This window comes from Dasypus novemcinctus, chromosome 2, assembly GCF_030445035.2.
Source record: "Dasypus novemcinctus isolate mDasNov1 chromosome 2, mDasNov1.1.hap2, whole genome shotgun sequence".
Taxonomy (NCBI): domain Eukaryota; kingdom Metazoa; phylum Chordata; class Mammalia; order Cingulata; family Dasypodidae; genus Dasypus; species Dasypus novemcinctus.
Window position 1 is genome coordinate 100,160,211 of NC_080674.1, and position 20,490 is coordinate 100,180,700.

At 39.7% G+C, this 20,490-nt stretch overlaps 1 protein-coding gene across 2 annotated transcripts in view; it reads right to left on the minus strand.

The window, feature by feature from the left end:
- LIX1 (limb and CNS expressed 1) overlaps positions 1-20,490 on the minus strand; it is a 55,445-nt gene that overhangs the window by 33,146 nt on the left and 1,809 nt on the right. Inside the window, exon 2 of one of the 2 annotated variants that reach the window (XM_004455953.5) lies at positions 1,732-1,895. In XM_004455953.5, coding sequence (XP_004456010.1) covers positions 1,732-1,895 — 164 coding nt within the window. Of the gene's footprint in view, positions 1-1,731; positions 4,953-20,490 lie in introns of both variants that reach the window. The other variant, XM_071209156.1, reaches the window with a different exon arrangement.

A 20,490-nucleotide genomic window follows, 5' to 3' on the forward strand; every position in this document is an offset into this window, starting at 1 on the left:
TGATGTCCTGCAGGCTGACATAGATTTGTGAGTCTATTTATTAAATTATTCCTTCCTCTCTTCCAAAAAAGCAACATAAAACATATATGCCAAGGATAAAACAAATGAGTGAGGCAATAAGCCTAAAGGGAGAGTAAAGGTGGAATTATAAAATAATATACGAGGTTAGTCCCCAAAATTATATGATGTTAAATTCTATAGATTTACATTATTGAAAGGTACACTGGAAATTTGCCTCTGGGTTTCCTAGTTGTCAAAGCTAAGAGATAAACTTGACTGCCTGTGAGTTTCAGTGTTCATAAGCTAAAAAGTGTCTGTCAGTACTGAATCTTTAGAGATAGTTTACCGCACTAAAGTAGTACTTCTGTAAAGGAATGATAAAATTAGACGTTCCTTGCCTTATGCTTTCATTGACCTTTAAATATGACTCTAGATAATCACTGTAATTTTGTTTCTTGTTCATTGATTTCCTTAGGGTAAGGACCATATCCCCAGTGCTTGGCCCAATGTTTGATATTTCCTCATCATTCAATGAGTATTTGTTACACACTGGATTACCAGGACTTGATGGTTAATGTGGGCAAATGTTTTGGGGTAAGTAGTTGTAAAATTAGAAATATAGTCATTTGCTCCCTATCACATATACAAGCATAACAAAGATTTAACCAATCAGAAGAATCTTTAAAATAATTATGAATACTTGGAATACCTACTGTGTACTAGACAATAATGCTAAACACATTGCATGTATTTATTGTACAACCCCCAACCAACATTGTGGGTATTATTCCTCATTTCAAAGTTGAGGAAATCTAGGAGTTAAATGCTTCCCAGGGGCATACAGTCAGAGGCAGAACCTGGGCACAGCACAGGAGGCCTGAACCCAGCTTTAGGATTCTCAGCACTTCAATGTTGGCTTGGGCTTTGGGTGTATAATTTGGTTACAAAGTTCATGAGAGTAGACTTTAAGTATGAGTATCAGGGTGTTATGGATGAATTGTGCTCCCTAAAAAGTCCTCACCCCAAGACCTGTGTATGCCAATTTATTTTTAAACAGGATCTTTGAAGATGTTACTTAAAACAAGATCAGATTGGATTAGGGTGGGCTCTTGATCCAATGTAATGGATGTCCATACAAGAAGACGAAATTTGGACACAGTAAGAGAGAGACAGAGAGAGAGGACCACATCCTGGAGGCAGAGAGTGAATTACGCTGCCACAGCTGAGGAACACCATGGATTACCAGCTACACACTGCAAGCCAGGAGGGAGGCATGGAACGCAGCCTCCCCTTTAAAAGGGTGCATAGCCCTGCCAGCATTTTGATTTCAGAAGTAAATTTCTGCTGTTTAAGCCCAATAGAATGTGGTACTTTGGTATAGCAATGCTGGCAAACTAAGACACAGACTACGCCCTGTAGCTCAGGGTCTTGCCATAGTTCTCTCGTTCTTTAAGTTTTTATTCAGAATATTTTGAGGAAAAGAGCAGCAGCTAAATAAAGTGGTGTGTTAAAAGATTTGTTTTCCATAAAGACATATCAGGGGGCATCCTAAAATAAAATGTTTCCATTTTAAAAAAAGGGAATATCTGACAGATTTTTCCAGTATATATAATGGAATATGGCACAGCTTTTTTCACTAAAACCAAGGAAACTTACAATGTTAGCATTGTATAAAAGGGTTTACTCTATTTGAACCCAATTAGCTTTCACTGACAAATTAATGCTTCTTACCTGAAAGTTGCCAAAACAGCTCCCCCCTGGGAGGGTCACGTAACTCACAAAGGGAGGTCCCGGAGAAGGCAGCGACTCATAGACCACTATGCCTTCACTTGGAAATGCAGCCCTCTGCTGCTGCTTGCTTTCCCAAAATTCCTGTAACATTGACACAACATTCACTGAAAAAGAAGAAACATCAGCAGTTAGGATAGACATCCCTGGCAAAAACAAAATTTTATTTGTGGGTTGGATTCTGTAACATGTTGGTTCAAGTGTAAGTAGAACAGAGTGTATGTATGACAGGAGTGCTTTCAGTTGAGAAAGAAGCTTAAAATATTTTTCAGTTATGAAAGAAGCTTATATTTTAATTTGAATGTATTTATTTCCTCATGAGTAAGACTTAAATGGTTTTGCTACCCTAATTGTGACAACATTGTGTAACAAATTGTGTAAATTTATATAAATTAATTTAAAAAAATATCAAAATTTAAAATCTCACTCGGCCTTTTTAGAAAATCTGCCTTAATAAATTTCTTTCCAGAATGGTGGTTTTCCAGGGCCCCTTTTCCATTTCTTTGCAAAGTGAAAGCCAAATTGGGAGGTAAAGATGTCAGCAATGTGATTTTAATTGGGACCCACCTATTATAAGATTTGAGAGGAGAAAGGAAGAAAGAAGAAAACAATATCATGTTCTTCCTATCCCAGTTTAAAGGAGAATGAAGGCGACCGTGGAATAAACAGGCTAGAGAAAAGCATGAGCGAAACTAATAACATGGAAACTTTGTTAAAGACGAGGTCTGTTAGATGACTTTAGAAAACACGGTAATGGCTATAGCCATGTGTTTTAGATTAAATGACCTGTGATAGCCTGCAGAAGTTCCAGATCAAATTAGGTTGGTTTGTTTATTCTGTACTGCAAATTGAATTCTGGAAATTAACAAGGGTAATAGAATTGTAGACTCAAAAGAGACCTTACAGGTCATGCAGGCAAAGCTGTGCCTAATGCAGGAGTTCCTGGCACAGCTCTGCTGATGACTGCTCCTCTGGCCTGTGCCTGAATGAATGGATGGACGGGGTACTTGGCACTTCTTAGCGCAGCCCAGTTCAACTGTGAAGACGTCCTTGGGACTGAGCTGAAATCTGCTGTTCTTTAAGGTTCAGGCACTGGATCTATTTCTCATCTCTGGAGACTCATAGAAGTTTATCCCTTTATCCACATGAGATCCCAACACACAGTTGAAGGAATTGTAGGATATCTGTTGATTTTGCCTGCCTGGCATTTACTCCCCCTCTTGTGGGAATAGAACAAAGTTTTTCCTTGAAGAACCGCCTTTCCTTCAACCATGAAGTCTCTGAGGATTGTGTGGGGGTGGGGATGGGGTAGGTGGGATTTGACCAAAGCTAAGCCATTTAGAGTCAGTGAGTCCAGGACTTTCGTTGGAAGTGGATGATGAGATTCCCTTTTCTCACTAGGATCCCTCGGGAGATAGGAGGTAAGTGTGGCACCGCCACTGCAAGGTCAGAAACCTGTGAGAAGAAACCAACACAGAGTGGGACAGAGCCAAGAGATAGAGAAAGAAGGAGTAAGTGCTGAAGGCACATTCTGAGCCCCTAGTTCCAGCTGTGCCCAAATCCAGGATCCTTGATTGGACTTTTGAAGTATCTGGCCCACCACATCTGCATCATTTTGAACTGGGGGTCTCTCACTTGCATATGAAAGTATACTACCACAGACAACTCTCATGTTCCTCCAAAGTTCCAGATTAAATAATCTTTTTTCCTTCAAACATTCTTCATGTTACACGGTGTCTGTGCCCTTTGCCATTCTCCTGAATACATTCCTGGATGTGCTTTAAAATACTGGGCTTTGATATTTCTCAAAGAGTTGGGAGTGCCAGTGTTTCACCTAGGGCAAAAACATTGCAAACTTCTAAGCTGTTTTCTAGAGCACCTGGCTCTTGGACCTCAAACTCTAGGTCACTGGTCAAGTTCACAGGGTGAAGTTCTGGCACATTCCCAAGGCTCCTAAGGACTTGATGGCCAGGGCATGTTTTAAAATTCTGCACTGTTTAGTATTTGAGAAATGTTTTGGTGAAGAAACTGAAAAGATAGGACTATAAGAGGGGATAATTGAATTAGCCAATGAAATCCATGTTGACATGGTCAAGTGAAGAATTGGTAATTAGTTTTTTTCATTCACTCAAAAATACTTGAAATAATATTTTATACCAGTTGATGTAACTCAAAATAGAATAATTTTCATTTTCTAAACAGTATTTTTGCCTTCTTCCCTCTCCATCCTCTCACTCTCAAGAAAACAAGGATTTATGAGCTGGCAAATTGTTTCTACTTGCAGTTGACCTCCAGAATTCAGCAGAGGTGTCCTGAAGATTGAAACCTGAAATGAAAGCCAGTGGACTGTCCCTCTGCTAATCAGCAAGGCCGTTAGCCTCCAATTTTAAGTTTGTTCACTGTCAAATGATGTCAGCTAAGAAATGGAGTAGAAAGATGGGGATACGTGATTATCTAGGGAGAATGAACACCAGAATTTTGGCACATAAAAGCTATTCGGATTGAAGAGTTCAAAGGTATGTACTAAATAAAATTTATGCATGACTAAAAACAGCAGCTTTCAAGTTTTTCATTCTGCAACCTTAGAAGATCTCTGTGATGGTCCTATGTATGTCATCACCCCTAAAGAGTGCAACATATGTACATGCACACACAAAATCCATCTTTCTATCTATCTCCTCTTGTCGGCTGGAAAACTAGATGAATAGAGTGCAGAGGGAAGAAAGCCAGCTTGCTTTGTTTGGAATTCCAAAGATCAGTATATCAGAGCATGCTTTATTTATGAACTACGTTCTCTTTTATTTTCTTGAATCAACAAGGCTTATGGACAATTTCAAAGAAAATGTGAGCAGAGGTTCAAGTTCTGCTGAAGAAAACCCACCCAAGTTTGAGAATGGCCCTCACTATGTAGTTTAGTCTCCAGCTGCAGTGGCACCTTTAGTTCTCAGCAGACGATCCTGCCTTCTATGTTATAGAATAAATTGTGCTAACAAGTGTGATACCCATCCCTACATTTAGGTACCTGTCTGTACAAGTGCCCAGCTCCACTTTATTTCCTCTAGTCTCAAATGAATTTGTGTTGCTTTTCCTGGGCATTGTCTTATTAGTCATTTCTTTGATGTCCTATTTTTAAACGTTTCCTCTTTACTCTTCCTTTCCAGCAGCTAGAAGCACAAGAAAACAATGAATGAATGAATGAATCAGTGAAATGAAAAACTCAACTTGTGACTATTACTGGATATCAATTAAAATTTTCCCACTATAGCCACACTCCTGAAAAGAATATTCTACATTGACCGTGTCTGCTTCCTGATCTCCCGTTCATTCTTTACCCCAACACAGTGTGGCTTCCCTCTACATTATCCCACTGAGATAACTCTGGCAAATATCACATCTCGTAGTTTTCAGACGTTATTTACCTGACCTCTTAACTGCATTGACACAGCTAATCAATTTCTTCGAGAAACTCTTATCTCCCTAAGCTTTTTGAACAGTATTTTTTCCTGATTCTGTTCCCATCTCTCTAATGATTTCTCTGCAGTCTGTTTTGGGGATTTCTCTTCCTTTGTTCACCCCTCATGTTGGTTTACATAAGAATCTTTGTCCTTGTCTCTTTACCGCTCTCCTTGAATGAGAGAACCTGTCTCTGTAACTCCAACAATAATACATACCCACAGCTCCCAAATTGCTCTCCTGAACTCTGGATCTGTAACTCTATCTTTGTTAATAGGTATTTCCGTTTGGGTGTCACACACTCAACATATTCCCTACTTCAATTCATTTTCTTTTCCATAAAATCTTCTCTTCCTCCTGAATTACTTAGCAAGTGATCTTACCATGTACTCAGTAATCAAAGTCAGAAACCTCACAGAAAACTTAAGCTTCATTTCCTGTTTCCATATCTAATAAATGCCCAACTGTTATCAATTTCATATCCTTGATGCCTCCCAGTCATGACTTCCTCTCAGTCCATACTGCCATTGCTATACTGGCTCACACTCATATCTCACCAGTATCTCATATCTCACCAGTATACCACTATTCCCTCCTGATACCAATCTTCCTCCTGAGCAACCCATCTGTATTAGTCAAAGGGGTGCTGATGCAAATACCAGAAATTAGTTTGTTTTTATAAAGGGTATTTATTTGGGGTAGAAGTTTACAGTGACCAGGCCTTAAAGCATAAGTTACTTCCCTCACCAAAGTCTTTTGCCATGTATTGGGGCAAGAAGGCTGCTGATGTCTGCCAGGGTTCAGGCTCCCTGGGTTCCTCTCTTCCGAGGGCTGCATTTCTCTCCAGGCTCAGCTGCTCTGCTCACTCCACAAGGCCAGCTGTCGACTCCAGGCAAATGGCTCTGTCTCTCTCTCTGGGGTTTCTGCCATGAGTAAAGAGCAGTCTCTAATCCTCTCTGTTCATCTCCTGTGTGTTCACTTCCTGGGCTACAGCTCAAAACTCCAGCATCAAAACTCCAACATCAAAACTCCAACTCTGTCCTTTGCCATCATTTTATCTACCCTACCGATGTGACCCAATCAAAGCCCTAATCACACCCAGGTACAGACCAGTTTACAAACATAATCCAGTATCTATTTTTGGAATTCACGAACCATATCAAATTGCTACACCATCCTGCAACTGTTTCCAGGGTAATCTTTCTAAATCACAAAGTTGATTAAATTTCTCACATCAGCTCAAAATACTTCGGTGGGCCCCTCATTATCTATCTGCCAAAGGGGTGCCAATGCAAAATATCAGAAATCTGTTAGCTTTTATAAAGAGTATTTGGGGTAAAAGCTTATAGTCCAAAGGTTGTGGTAAGTCCAAGTCATGATACCGTAAGAGGTACTTTCTCACCAAACTCAGTTGCCATGTGTTGAAGCAAGATAGTTGCTGATCTCTAGCTGGTCTCTGCCTTCTCCTCTGGCCTTTTCCTCTTGAGTCTCCATGGGCCCAGCTTCTTCCCAATTTCAGGTGCAGGCTTGCATAGGGCTTGTCTCTCATGGCTTCCTGTATCAGCCTTGGCGCTCTTCCCAAGGTCAACTCTAACCTATCAGGCAAATGGTCCATCTCTCTGCAGGGCCCCAGGATCAAGAATGTCAGAGCTCTCTCTCTTCCTGTGTCTTCTTGACTGAGCGTCCATTTATATTGGCCCACCAAGGGGGCCAGCACTGAATCTGGGTTATGCCTTACACAGCCCTAGTTAGCCCAATCAGAAGCCCTAAATTGATTTTATCAAGTAAACTTAATCAGAGGCCCCTCACCGAATTTAATACAATCAAAGAGTATTATACCCAGAGGAAGAGATTAGTTTACAAACATAATCTTTCTCTTTTTGGGACTCGTGAATAATCAATAACTCCTTGGCAAGGCATAAAACACCCTATGATCTTGCCACTCTCTCTCTCCAAACTTCCCTCCTCAAGTTCATCCACACTCCTTAAACCCACATGCCTCTTGTGCTCCTGGAAGCCCTGTACTTCCTCCCATTCCTCCTCCTAACATGCCCTTCTTTCCACTCTCTACTGTATTCTTGGGTGCCACCTATTCATTTTTTTTTTCTGGAGTTACTGCATGCATCAGCTTCTCAGAAATGAAAAGAAAAACTAAACAAAATAACCTCTAAGCCTTCACTACTCAAAGTATGGTTCCCCAAGAAACAACGCAGATATCACTTGGGAGCCTGTTAGAAATACTGGGATCTAAGGTCCCGCCCAGGCCTTATGAACCAGAATCTGCATTTTAACAAGATTCTCAGGCAATTTGATGCAAATTAAGGAATGAGAATTCCTGTGCTGTAGGCAGAAGTGGCTACCCCCACCTCCCTTATCACCCACCCATTATATACCAGGCACTAAGTATTTTCTCATTTAATCCTAAATAGCTCTTATGAAAGCATTATTATCATCCACATTTTAGTGAAGAGAAATAAAAGAGCCTCAAGGGACAATCACACATCTATTAAGTTGTGGACCTGGGATTTTTAAGCTAGTTTTTTTCTGAGTCTGAAGTTTCTGCTCTTCACTCATCCCAAGATACTCCCTGAAATAATGCAATGGAAATTTCCTGTCTACCTCTAATAGAGACTGAGACCATTGGAGGAAGAATTAGACTGTCTTTTTCTATCCATGCTAGGAATGTAGTAAGAGCAAACAAATGAGTACTCGGATGTCATCAAAGGTACAGATGAATTGCTCCATTTGTGCAGCTGTTGGTAGGGGAGGAATATGGAAGGGACCTTCCATAGGAATCACTTCACCTACCTTCTGCCATGAGTCATTTGCCTTATATTTGTTCTTGAAAAAGTCCAGTCAAGGCCAGTATTTGTAGTTTTTCACATAAGTACTATGAAGTGTTTCTAGCTTGGAACTGAACATGCACTGAATGAGTCTGTGTTCACGTAAACAGGCCTCCTGATGCTCAATCTTCATTGCCAAACTTTGTTCTGGTGTAAAGCAATGGTGTCAATACCTGTGGAACTTATGCCTGAGAAGGGGCTTTGATGGAGGCCCCCACTTGGGTCTCTTCTTTCAAGGAAAGATGACCAAAGGAGGGTCACAAGAGGAAATGACAAAAGACTGGTGAGGGGCTTGGTGCAGGATTCACAGGTGGAGGGGTGTGAGGAAAAGCCAAGGTCAGGTCTGTCTGCCCGATTGTGCCCTGGATTTCAGTCACCTGGTAATCTGGAACACATCGTTTTTGGTTATGCATTATTTCTTCCCAAGTTTCTTAGTAAAAGTTCCTTTTGAAAACCATCTACTCTATCTCAATGGACACTAAGGAAAACGGATTCATCCAAATCCAGGACGAGATAAATTGGTCATCTAGAATAACCCTGACCACCAGTTGGGAAGGTGGTAGTGAATCCTTAGCTGGAGCCCTGGGAAATGCAGATGGTAAACAATTTGTCTGACTCTGGAGTAAGGACAAGCTGAGCTGAATGGCCCTTCTGGCCCAGAGTTTAACATGCATAGTTCATTTTTGGGCCTTGACTTTATCATGGTAAACTGATGTTTAACCAGTAAAATTATTACCATTGTGGTAGGGAGGAAAAGGAGAATTGTCAAGGAGATCCTAGGAACAATGTCATGAAATCCAGTTCCTTTTTGTGGCTTCAGTCTGCTTATATCATCTGAAGGTAAAGAAAGCAACTTACTTCTCAATTAACTTTGCAGATCGAACTTCTTAATCCATTCCACTGCCACAGATTGCTTTTTCAGACACAAGTGATAGACCACTTTAGCAGTTTTGAATAGTTCGTGTATCAACAAGACAATTTGTTATGTGGTTTATAGACATTAGTGTGACTGCTTTCTTCTTCACTTTTTATTTGTGAAGTGAATGAACACTGAATGTTCAAAGTGGCAATTAGGTCCCCAAGCAAATCTCTCATAAATGAAGTTTTCCTCTTACCTTTTCTCAAACTTTCTTTTTGATTACAAAGTTCAGTACTGAAGCTTTCACATAAGGCAGGTGACAGATGAAAACATCAAAAATGGAGAACACCTTGGCTACCCCACCTTCTGACCCTTTCCAGCAGAAATCCTCAATTTGCTTCAGTCAGGACAATCTTTTACATGTCCCTGTACACATGGTGCTTATTTCTCATCTGTGCTTCTGTTCAAGTTTTCTCTTCTATTTTGAATGTTGTTTCTGCCCCCTCCCTTCCATCCATCCAATTTATTCCTAATTCCAGAGGAAATGTCACCTCCTTCATCATGTCTTACTCACTTGTTCCAGGACACATGCATCCCTTTCACTGAGCTCTTATTCCATTAGTGGCCCTGTGTCTTAGTACTTAATCTCCTATAATCCATCCTAATAAAATTGATGTGGTGCTCCTGGCTAAATTTATCAAGTCAGGCTTGGCCAGACTTCCTTCTGGCCAGAAGAAAGAAATACCTTAGAGTAGCAATTCATCTTAGAGAATATGGTCTTCTCTTAGTTAACTTTGTTGCATGAGTGTTTCTTCTCTGTCCCTTAGACTGTGAGATTCTAAAGGGCAATGATCCTGGTTCATTTTTCTCTCCTTGGTATCCAGCATGGGGTAAGTGAAGGGAATACAATAATGGAGAGGTCAGGACTTCCTTCTGGAATAGGAGGTTTTGCATATGAAACATCCCAGTACCCACACAGCATAGATGTGGTGGTGGCGGCCACACCCCAGCTAGAGATGGTAGAGAGGGTGCAGAAAGATGAAGTCTGGTCAGAGTAGACAACATAGTTGCTGGTCACTTCCTCTATCGGTTTTACCTTCACAATACCTAGGACTTAAAAAACTCTGAACATGGATGATAAGTTTGCCTTGGCATGCCAACTTGAATCAATTCATGTTGACTGCCTGGGACTCTCTTTTGAAAAGGATTTGAAAGTAGTTTCTGGGATCAATGGAAAAGGACACTATACTCTTAACCAGGAATGTGGCACTGGAGTGGTTGGTATATGTGGACCTTAACATTGACAGTATAGACTAAGTGACAAATTTAAGGCAGGTCTCTGCCCTGAGATTTACAACCTGATTGGGAAAATAATATATTCATAATACAATTGGTGAATAAAATATTAAGTGTGATAAACTGTATGGCAGAGATATTTGAAAGTGATATTAAAGATGAAAATTTGAAACAGTTATTAAATAAATGCAAGAGAAAATGAGGAAATACGGTCTAGGTATGGGCTAAAGAGTGGAGAAAAATCTGCCTAGGAGGAGAGCCTGAGCTGAGCCACCTCAGAGGAACAAGCGGGTAGAAAGGGTGAGAAAAGGGAGAGAAATTGTGCTCACAAAGGAGTGAGCTGGTATTTGACAAAGAGTAGGAGAAACATGTCTGAAACATTTACTGTGCAAGGAAGCAACAGAAAAGGGTGTCCTTTGGAAAGGTATATGATTTGATGAGAGACAGAGTACGGGGGGCGTGACTTCTCTTATTAGAAATGAACCTCATCTTCCTGATGCCCCAGGTTTAACCCAAGTGGGAGAGGAAGGCAGGAGACCAGAGTCCCTTGTCCACAGATGCATACTGCCTTTGACAGCTCCACCCATGAAGATGTGGAGTGACAGGGAAGGCTAAGCTCAGTCCCTTGGAGAGAATGTGTGGTTGCGGATGTGCATCTGGGTGTGGCTGAGGCACAGCGTTTCTCTGGGAGAAGTCTGGGCAGAAAGCCCAGGCATGGAAGTGAGTAGTAGAGGAAGTAAACGAAATTGCTCCTTCTGTAGCTTGGAAGTAGCCTGAAGTGTCTTTCAGAGAAAAACAGCAATAACTGGATACTCCAAGGGCCTTTGTCCTAAAAATTCAGACCTTGTTATGATATACATTATTGTATTTACATTTTCACATATTGGACACTGTGGAGATGCTAAAAGGGACACGTGATGTCTGTTTTCATATGGGAAGTCTGAGATGCAGAGAATTTAGATGCCCCATGGGTTTCAGAGTATGTTACAAAAGAATCCTCAAATTCGGGCACTAGGTCCTACGTAATAAATTGTTTAATGCATCTCACTTCTCCATCTTTTAACAATAGGCAGACAGTTTACTTAGTGGTTAAAAGCATGGATTCTGGAGCCAGACTGCCTGGGTTTGAAATCTGTCTCTACCACTCACCAGCTGTAAGATACATAACCTCTCTATGCCTCAGTTTCAACTGTAAAATACTCAGAATAAAGTCTTCACACAGAGTAAGCACTAAAGCATTAATGGTAATTAGTGGATAGAGATGAAGGAAGAAAGAAAAAGGCATGATTATATGTTTGCCTATCACATCTTGAAACTAACTGTTCTTGGGTTGGAAACCACATCATTAAACATTTAAAAATAGCTTGCAAGTCTGAAAATTCTCTAATTGAACACGTTGTGTTATTTATTTCCAAAATATGTGAAGAATTCAGAGATAGAAAAGAGAGAGTTCTTTTGTTGTCATTCAGTGGTAACATCAAACCTCCGTAATAGCAAGAAAATAAGTGGAATGTGACATCTTAAAATTTTGGAAACATGAGTTTTTGCCCCAGTCTTTCACTTTCTAATGGATACTAAAGGCAAGACACCTGCCCTTAGCAAAAACTAAAGATAGAGAGTAGTTAAGTTTTATTTCAAATTAATAGTTAGTGATTACTTGTGCTTCAGAAAAGTAGAAACAACATAATTCCTTGCTCAGTTCAATTACCTAAGTCCTGCTTAAACAGTCATTTTCCCATAGAAATGATCTTAAAAATCTATTATAAATCTACCACGAAAAAACAAACCAGTTTCTTTATGCCTTAACATAAAGAAAAATTATAGCTCGGTAAAAATCTCCTTGCCTAAACAATTAAAGACAAATTTGAAAGGTTACCTCGTAAGAATAAATTATTAAGAGGCTTTCAAGAGATGATTAATATATTTTCAAATGGATCTGTGCCTCTGAACAAATGGATTTCTGTTATGTAATATTTTAATATAATCTTTAATTAAATTAGCCTTAGCAGGTGATATTTTAAAATGAATTTAATTTGTATTTTCTTGTCTACCAATTCAATCATGTGCAATGTGATTTCCCAGTTTTGTTGAGGCAAAACAGGAAAAGGACCTGCAAATAATTTAAGGGACCAGCTCTAGGTGTGATGCTGATTCAACATTCAGGCAAAATGGGTGCCTTTGGGACTTGTGCTGGGCTTGAAGGAAACCCTGGGCACAAGAGAGTCTGCTGTCTGGCTGTATACGACTATCCTTGGGCTTTTCCAAGTGTGGAGTGGGCTAGAGGGACACAGCCTGTGTGTAGGGTACAACATGCAGCACTCAGGCCCCTTTCTCCTTTGTGTTGACACTCTTTCAAAGGTAGCCACAGCCACACAGCAGGGTTGAGACAGCTTGGAGTCTTGCTTTGTTCCCAGCAGAGGAACTTTCCCTTAGAAATGCTTCTGTGTCAGCGCCTAGCTGCCTGTTGTCTTTATTCTTTTGCTTGCTTTTTCTTTTCTTCCTTCACCCCCAGCTGCTACCAGGAAGACATTCCTGAGGGAATTATGATCCTGTGGGTTGTTTTACAAAGTTAACCTCTCAGAAGATTCTGTGCAATATACCAAGAGGAAATACCTTTTTTGGTTTAATTCGCACTTTTAGACTTAAAATTGTTGAATGGTGAAGCATTTGGAGAGAAATTTCAATAATACTTATTTTCCATATCTTTGGAAGCATGGGATAACTTTTTTAAGGGGAGAGAGGGGAAAGACTCTGATGGAGAAAGAGAGACTTACAAAGACAAATTAAAAGGATATAAAAGGAGATTACACAACTCAACAATAAAAAAGACAAAGTATCTGATTAAAAAATGGGCAAAAGACTTGAAAAGACAACCTCCAACGGAGAAATACGAATGGTTAAGAAACACATGAAAAAATGCTCATCACTAGTGATTAGGGAAATGCAAATCAAAACTACAATGAGATATCATTTCATACTTATTAGACTGGCCGCTATTCAAAAGATGGAAAACTGAAAATGTTGGAGAGGATGTGCAGAGATAGGAATGCTTATTCATGGTTGGTGGGAATGTAGAATGGTACAGCCACTGTGGAGGACTATTTGGCAGTTCCTAAAGAAGTTGAATATAGACTTGCCATGGGACCTGGCAATACCATTAATACCCAAAAGAACTGAGAGCAGTGATGCAAATAGGTATCTGCACACTGATGTTCATAGAAGCATTACTCGTGATACCCAAAAGTAGGAAACAACCCAGATGTCCATCAGCTGATGAATGGATAAACAAATTTTGGAGTATACACAAGATGGAATATTATGCAGCAGTAAGAAGAAATGAAGTCATGAAGCATATGACAACATGGATGAACCTGGAGGACATTATGTTGAATGAAGCAAGCCAGACACAAAAGGGCAAATACTGTATGAATGCACTATTATGAACTAAATATATTATGTGAAATATGAATATGGGTAGATTGCATATATGACCATTTTTACTTGAAGCTGAACAAATGTTTAAGTTAATACCACACAATGTTAATATTAGACCAAAAAAAACCCCATTATACTAAGTGAAGGAGACCAGATAGAGAGTACTACATATTGTATGATTCCATTTATATAAAATATAAATAATGAATCAATTAAAAAAGATAAAAGATTAGTTGTTATGTAGGTCTGAAGAAGGAATGCTAAGGGGTTTGGAGTCTTTCTTTTTAGAGTAAGGAAATTGTTCTAGAATTTTTAAGATGATGAATATACAAAAATGTGATTATACTAAAAGCCCGTGATTGCACACTTTGGATAGAATAGCCAGAAACAGCAGCTATGTACAGTGGGGGAAGTACAGAAACATTGAGAGGTAAGGAATTTTCTTATTTGTTTCTTTGCTTTAATATTATTATTATTGAAAAAAAATGAAAATGCTTTAATAATGATTGAAGTGAATGCACAACTATGTGATTATAGCAAATACCACTGATTGTACACTTTGTAGGAATTGTATGTTTTATTAATATGTATCAATAAAATTGATTTTAAAAAGTCATTAAATATACTGGAATTAAACAACAACAACAGTGGCTTGCCTAAGTTCACGTATACATCATGGGCCATAAGATGTCATCCAATCACAAAAGCTGCATAAAATAAAATTCTGATGTAACTTATTTAACCAACAAAGGTTAAAGTATGTGTGTATATATATATAGATATCTGTATCTATCTATATTTATTTCATATTTCTTTATCATGTTCCACGTGGCACTGATACTACACTGCTTAATGAGACTTTGCTGAGCCACTGATTTTAGAAAATCATCAAGGATCAGCTACGCTGGTTGCTTTGCTGACTAGTTCTGTTTAGTTAAAATGGCAAATGTGGGCAAATGTGGCTTTTGGTTTATAAGGTACTTTCCCTAGGAATAATTGTCATAAGAAAGCTTTTTATGACCCCGTCGCATCTATCTAACCAGGGCCCGTGTACAAGGCTCAGACAGCGTTTGCCAGTAAAGAGCAAGGTGCGCGCGCCCTTAGGTGACCCACAGCTGAGGGTAGAGGCTGAGCATGAATATAAGGACCAGCCTGCCAAGCTGCTGAGCCAGCACAGTGACTGGCGTGGTTCTGGCTGCTCTGCCCAGGCCAATCCTAGGCCGCACTCTGGAAGCTGCCGGAGGGCCTTGTTTACCCTCAGAGCCCTTTCTCCCCCTGCTCCCTGCTGTCTCACCTGGCTGTCAACCTAACCTGGCATATAATTAACCTGTGGTTAAGGTGTCAGAGGCTGATGGCTCAGACTGATCCATGCAAAGCTTATTCCATCCTAAAGGAGAACAACTGACAATGTGAAAAATTTTCTCCCTTTTTGTGAAGGAGAAAATCAAACAATCAGCAATTAAAAAATGTCTTCTGTGACCCTGTTGGGTGCTTGGCCTGTGTGTTACAAAGAAGTGAAAGCTAGCAGGTATGGACAAAAACACACCAGTGAAGCCAGTACAGAGAGAAGAGCCACATGAGAAATGTAAATCAAATAGAAGAGATTGTGTCAAAGGGATGTGTGTGTGACCATAAATGAATGATTCCCACAGCTGTCTGATGGGATGAGATCAAAACGGGATCAACTGATTATAATCCCATCTGGGGGGAAAAAAAAGCAAAACCACAATTTAAACAACATTCCATGGACACCAGTGAGAGAATACAGAGAACTGCAGGGAGTATAATAATTGTCTATTTTGTCAACATTAAACTCTCAATAGGATTCCTTTTTAAATAGGATTGTTTTAACTACCTTGACAGACTAAACTTATATGGACATTTGAACATTGAGGAATAAGAGGCCGTGGGATTAAAACTTCAATATGAAATGCTTTAAATAAAGAATATTCTTTTATGAAAGCCTTCTAAAGTTGTCTTACATTTCTTAAATCAATCTGTAGCACATAATCAGTAAAACCATATCATTTAAACAGAAAAATCATAACTTAGAAACTCACCCTTATGCATCTGTATCCTATTATGGGCTGTAACTTAACACATGAGTTACAGAAGTTGTTAAAATTGAGTTCAGGCTAACAAATCTCAACTGTTTTTTTAAAAAAATCAAAACCTATGGTGAAATGAGACGGGAGACCGTGATGAGTACTAGATTTACCACAGGATGGATGTCTATCATATTTTGCTTTGATTTATTAAATTTTACTTATTTATAAGAAATAAATGTTTTAGGACAGATATGGCTATTAAGAGATCAAGAAGCCGTCTTTTTTTTTTTTTTCAATTTGAAAAATTTTCCTCTGGAGCAGAGGCACTTAGTATTTAAACTTTGCCAAACATATATTTACTGGGGAAAAAAAGAAATAAAAAGAGAGAGGACCACTCATACATCAGTGATAACGGATCTAAAACCTGCATTTTTATTTTAGCATAAATTCAGATAAAAAGTCACTATATCCTGTAATAAATAAACTAACATTTGAATAAGCTTCAGTAGAGTACTACACAGTTTAGATGCTAAAATGATCAGAGTTCAAATTACTGTAATTAAGATGCAATTGTTATTTTTCATAAGCTAGTGAGCAGTAGAGGTTTTTTATTTTTATTTTTTTTATTTTTTATTTTTTTTAATTTTTTTTTATTTTTTTTAAAGATTTATTTATTTATTTTATTCCCCCCCTCCCCTGGTTGTCTGTTCTTGGTGTCCATTTGCTGCGTCTTGTTTCTTTGTCCGCTTCTGTTGTCGTCAGCGGCACGGGAAGTGTGGGCGGCGCCATTCCTGGGCAGGCTGCACTTTCTTTTCACGCTGGGCGGCTCTCCTCACGGGCGCACTCCTTGCGCGTGGGGAGTAGAGGTTTTTTAAAACCACATTCCTTCAGGCACACTTTATGTGGTGGTGTGCAATGCAGTATGTGTAGGGATTTTATTGCATAAGTACCTTCATCCCTTACCTCCTGCTCCACTCCTTAATGTGAAATAAGAAAACTATAAATGTTATCCAATTTTTAGATTTCAATACACTAAAAAGCATGGAATGGAGGAAATACTTGACTTTTGAGGATTTTTGCTCTTTCACATTGCATGCAGCCAGATTCATGATTATTAAGATGTTTTTCATAGCTCTACAGTCTGGTCCAATTTTTCTAAAGGGTAAAAATGTACTTTTTCCTTTGAGGTATTTACCTATCTGATACAAATAAAACCTTTCATGTATAAAAATGTTTCCCCAAGTGTAAGAGTTAATATACCTCAAATATGTGAGATATTTGCTTCCAATTCTGCAATATTCAGTAAAATTTAGGAGAAAATAGTGAAATCTAACATGTCACCTTATAAGTCAATGCTAGGTACCAACTCATTCTCCAGGCTACAATGGCAAGTAAGGTAACTTGTTAACAACCTATTTAAGAAAGTCTCCCTTGATTTTGTCCTTCAGTCACTGAAAGTGGTTTCTCCCTGTAGGTGTGTTTGACATTCACTAATCTTGCCTTTTGTCTGAGGTGGCAAATGGACCTTCTGAGAAAAAGCTGCAATTCTCCTTAACTTACGCATCAGGAAGTGCACCGCCAACAGATGTCCATATAAACTTTTCCCCAATGAAACTGAGGCCATAAACTTGCAGAACTAATCTAGGATCACTGTTAACTCCAATAGCTCCCAATAGCCTGCACTTGAGCATGACCTTTCCTGATCTGGCCCCAGCCTGCCCTCTCGGCCTTGTCTCTGCCTCCCCAACACATCATTCTTGTACTGTCTAATCTGCCTTTGGACACTATCTATCCCATCTCCTCACTCCTGTTACACTTCTAGTTACCCTTTACAACCCTTTTCAGATGATCACTATTGAATTGGAAGGCAGAACTTGAATCCAGGCTCTATCCCTTAGTAGCTGTGTGACCTTGGGAAAGTTACCTAAACCTCTGTGAGTCTCAGTTCCCTCATCTAAAAATAACAACAGACCCACATTACGGGCTTTGCTATGAGAATAAATGTTCCAAACATAGTGCTTGTAGTAGTTTGGCATTATTTATGAATTCCAAAAATAGATATGGATTATATCTGTGAACTGGTCTGGGCATATTACATTGTATTGGGGAAGTGGACTTGGCCCAGTGGATAGGGCATCTGTCTACCACATGGGAGGTCTGCGGTTCAAACCCCGGCCTCCTTGACCCGTGTGGAGCTGGCCCATGTGCGGTGCTGATGCGTGCAAGGAGTGTCCTGCCACGCAGGGGTGCCCCCTGTGTAGGGAAGCCCCGTGCGCAAGGAGTGCACCCCATAAGGAGAGCCGCCCAGCGTGAAAGAAAGTGCAGCCTGCCCAGGAATGGCGCCGCCCACACGGAGAGCTGACACAAGATGACCCAACAAAAAAAGAAATACAGATTCCTGTGCCGCTCACAACAAGAGAAGCGGATAAAGAAGACGATGCAGCAAATAGACACAGAGAACAGACAACCGGGGCAGGGGACAGGGGGAAGAGAAATAAATAAATAAATCTTAAAAAAAAAAATTGTATTGGATTTAGAGGTTTTACTTTTATTTGATTAAATAATGATTAAAGTTTTGATTGGGCCATGTCAGTAGGATACTGAGTCTACCCACCATGGGGGTGGGACTTATAGAGAAAATGACAAGACACAGGAGTTAGGTGGAGTTTTGAGCTGGAGCCAGGGAAATAAGCACACAGAGGAGCTGAGCAGCTGAGCCTGGAGAACCAAGCCCTGGGAAGAGAGGAACCCAGGAAGCCTGAACTCTTGGCAGATGTTGGCAGCCATCTTACTCCAACACGTGGCAACAGATTTTGGTGAGGGAAATAACTTTAGCTTTATGGCCTGGCAACTGTAAGGTTCTACACCAAATAAATACCCTTTATAAAAACCAACTGATTTCTGGTATTTTGCATCAGCACCCCTTTTGGCTGACTAATACAATACCTAACAGATTATGAGGACTTGACATCCTAGCGATTCTACTGGAGAGCATAAAGATGGCAAACAAGTATATTATGCTCTTGTAATTTTGAGGAGTTAAAACTCAGATTAGGATCTGAAAATGCAGCCATCTTGAAATCATGTGGTGATTTCTTTTGAGAAAGTACACGAGGAACTGTCAAACAGTGGCAAAGAAATAAAATGCTTACAGACACTCTCTCAAAAGAACTGACAGGATAGCTCATCTTTCGTTTTGAGTTTAAAATAAATTGGGTATTACACAAAGCCAAGAATGGAAGACAACAGAGAGATGCCATATTTCACTGTAAGGGGATTCTGTCTAGTGTGTGGAGACTCCCAGTGCTACCTGTTCCTCAAATGGCTGCAGTGGTGAGACATCTATGTAGTGGAGAACAGGTGAGTATCAGCCTAGATGAGCAAACTTCAAATGGAGAGTCCACCTTACTTAAAACCTCTTTTCATTATTTTTAATTTTAAATGTGAAATAGAGAAAAGGGGAGAAACAAAAAGCCTTGTTATGGAATTCATTTCCTTCCAGGAGAGAAAATTAAAAAAACAAGCCACAACTATTGCCAGATGAACACCTTGTCTAAAATGAATGACAGATTTAATGCACTGCAAGATGCCATTTGGAGGGCCTCCTTGGTTGAGAAAAGCATTCGAATTTTATTTTCTTAAGTGAATATAACTATTCCCATGTGCATCAGTCTCAGACCAAAAAAATGCTCTGGGTGCTGTTCCTGACCCACTTGAAAAGAAAATTCAGTGTACTACAGCTTTTTTTTAAACAAAGCAAAAGCTAACTGAGAAGGGGGAAAAAAAAAGCTGAGGGAAACAAATTAATCAAATGATCCTTTACACTCCCTGAGTGTGTCCACAGAGTAAAGAGTAAAGAGAAAAAAACTAAAACTGCCTTTGCATTTATAGAAGAGAATTTAGAAAACATCTAAAAATGGTTTTTGAACTTTGCTCCCTTGTACTGGGGTTTAAAAATTCGTGGATTGACTTTCCATCTTCAGGAAAGCAAGGTAGCAATTTTTCTCAAGGAATTGGCAGTGTTGTGCTCAAGCGCTCAGTCCTTTTCTTCTGGCAGGAAAAGATTGGACCGGAAGTGGGGTGGAGCCAGGGCTGACTAAGACCAGCAGAGGCCCCTCACAAGCTGCCACTCAAGGCCTGTGGCAGCTTTTTATAGGCTGCCGACAGCAGTATGCTGGCAGCAACTTATGGTGTGCCAAAGAAAAGGGGCCATGTGCCAAACTCTGGCACGTGCACCAGAGGTTGCCAAAGCATGGCGTAGCCCCTAGGCATACCTTTGATGTCCACCCCAGAAAGTAAGTAAGCCCTGACCCACTTATTCCATGAGGGTGGTTGGACCTTTCAGCATTATGAAAACTCCCGGTTCAGAAATTTGGTTTACTTTGTTTTTCAGATTCAAGAAAGACAAAAGGAATAGCACAAGCAGCATAATAGCCACATCTATTAAGTCCTGCAAGTGGCTGCAGTTTATGGTTTACCATTGCAGGCTAAGCAGGCAAGGTTATCTGATTAAATTTATGTTCTACTTAAATGAACGAAATAGCTGAAATAGAGCATTTTTTGCTTTTGCATTCAAATAAGTTCCTGCAAAGGTCTGGATGGTAGAACTTAATGTACATTTTTATTTTACTGTCTTTCTATACTCTTTTTAAAATTGTAAACAATTGTTGGAATTTAGTTCAGGTAAAAAGTGGGTTGTTTGTTGACTTTTTTGATAAAATCAATTTGTAACTGCAAGCACCTGTAAATAAAGGTCTTTAAAAAATGG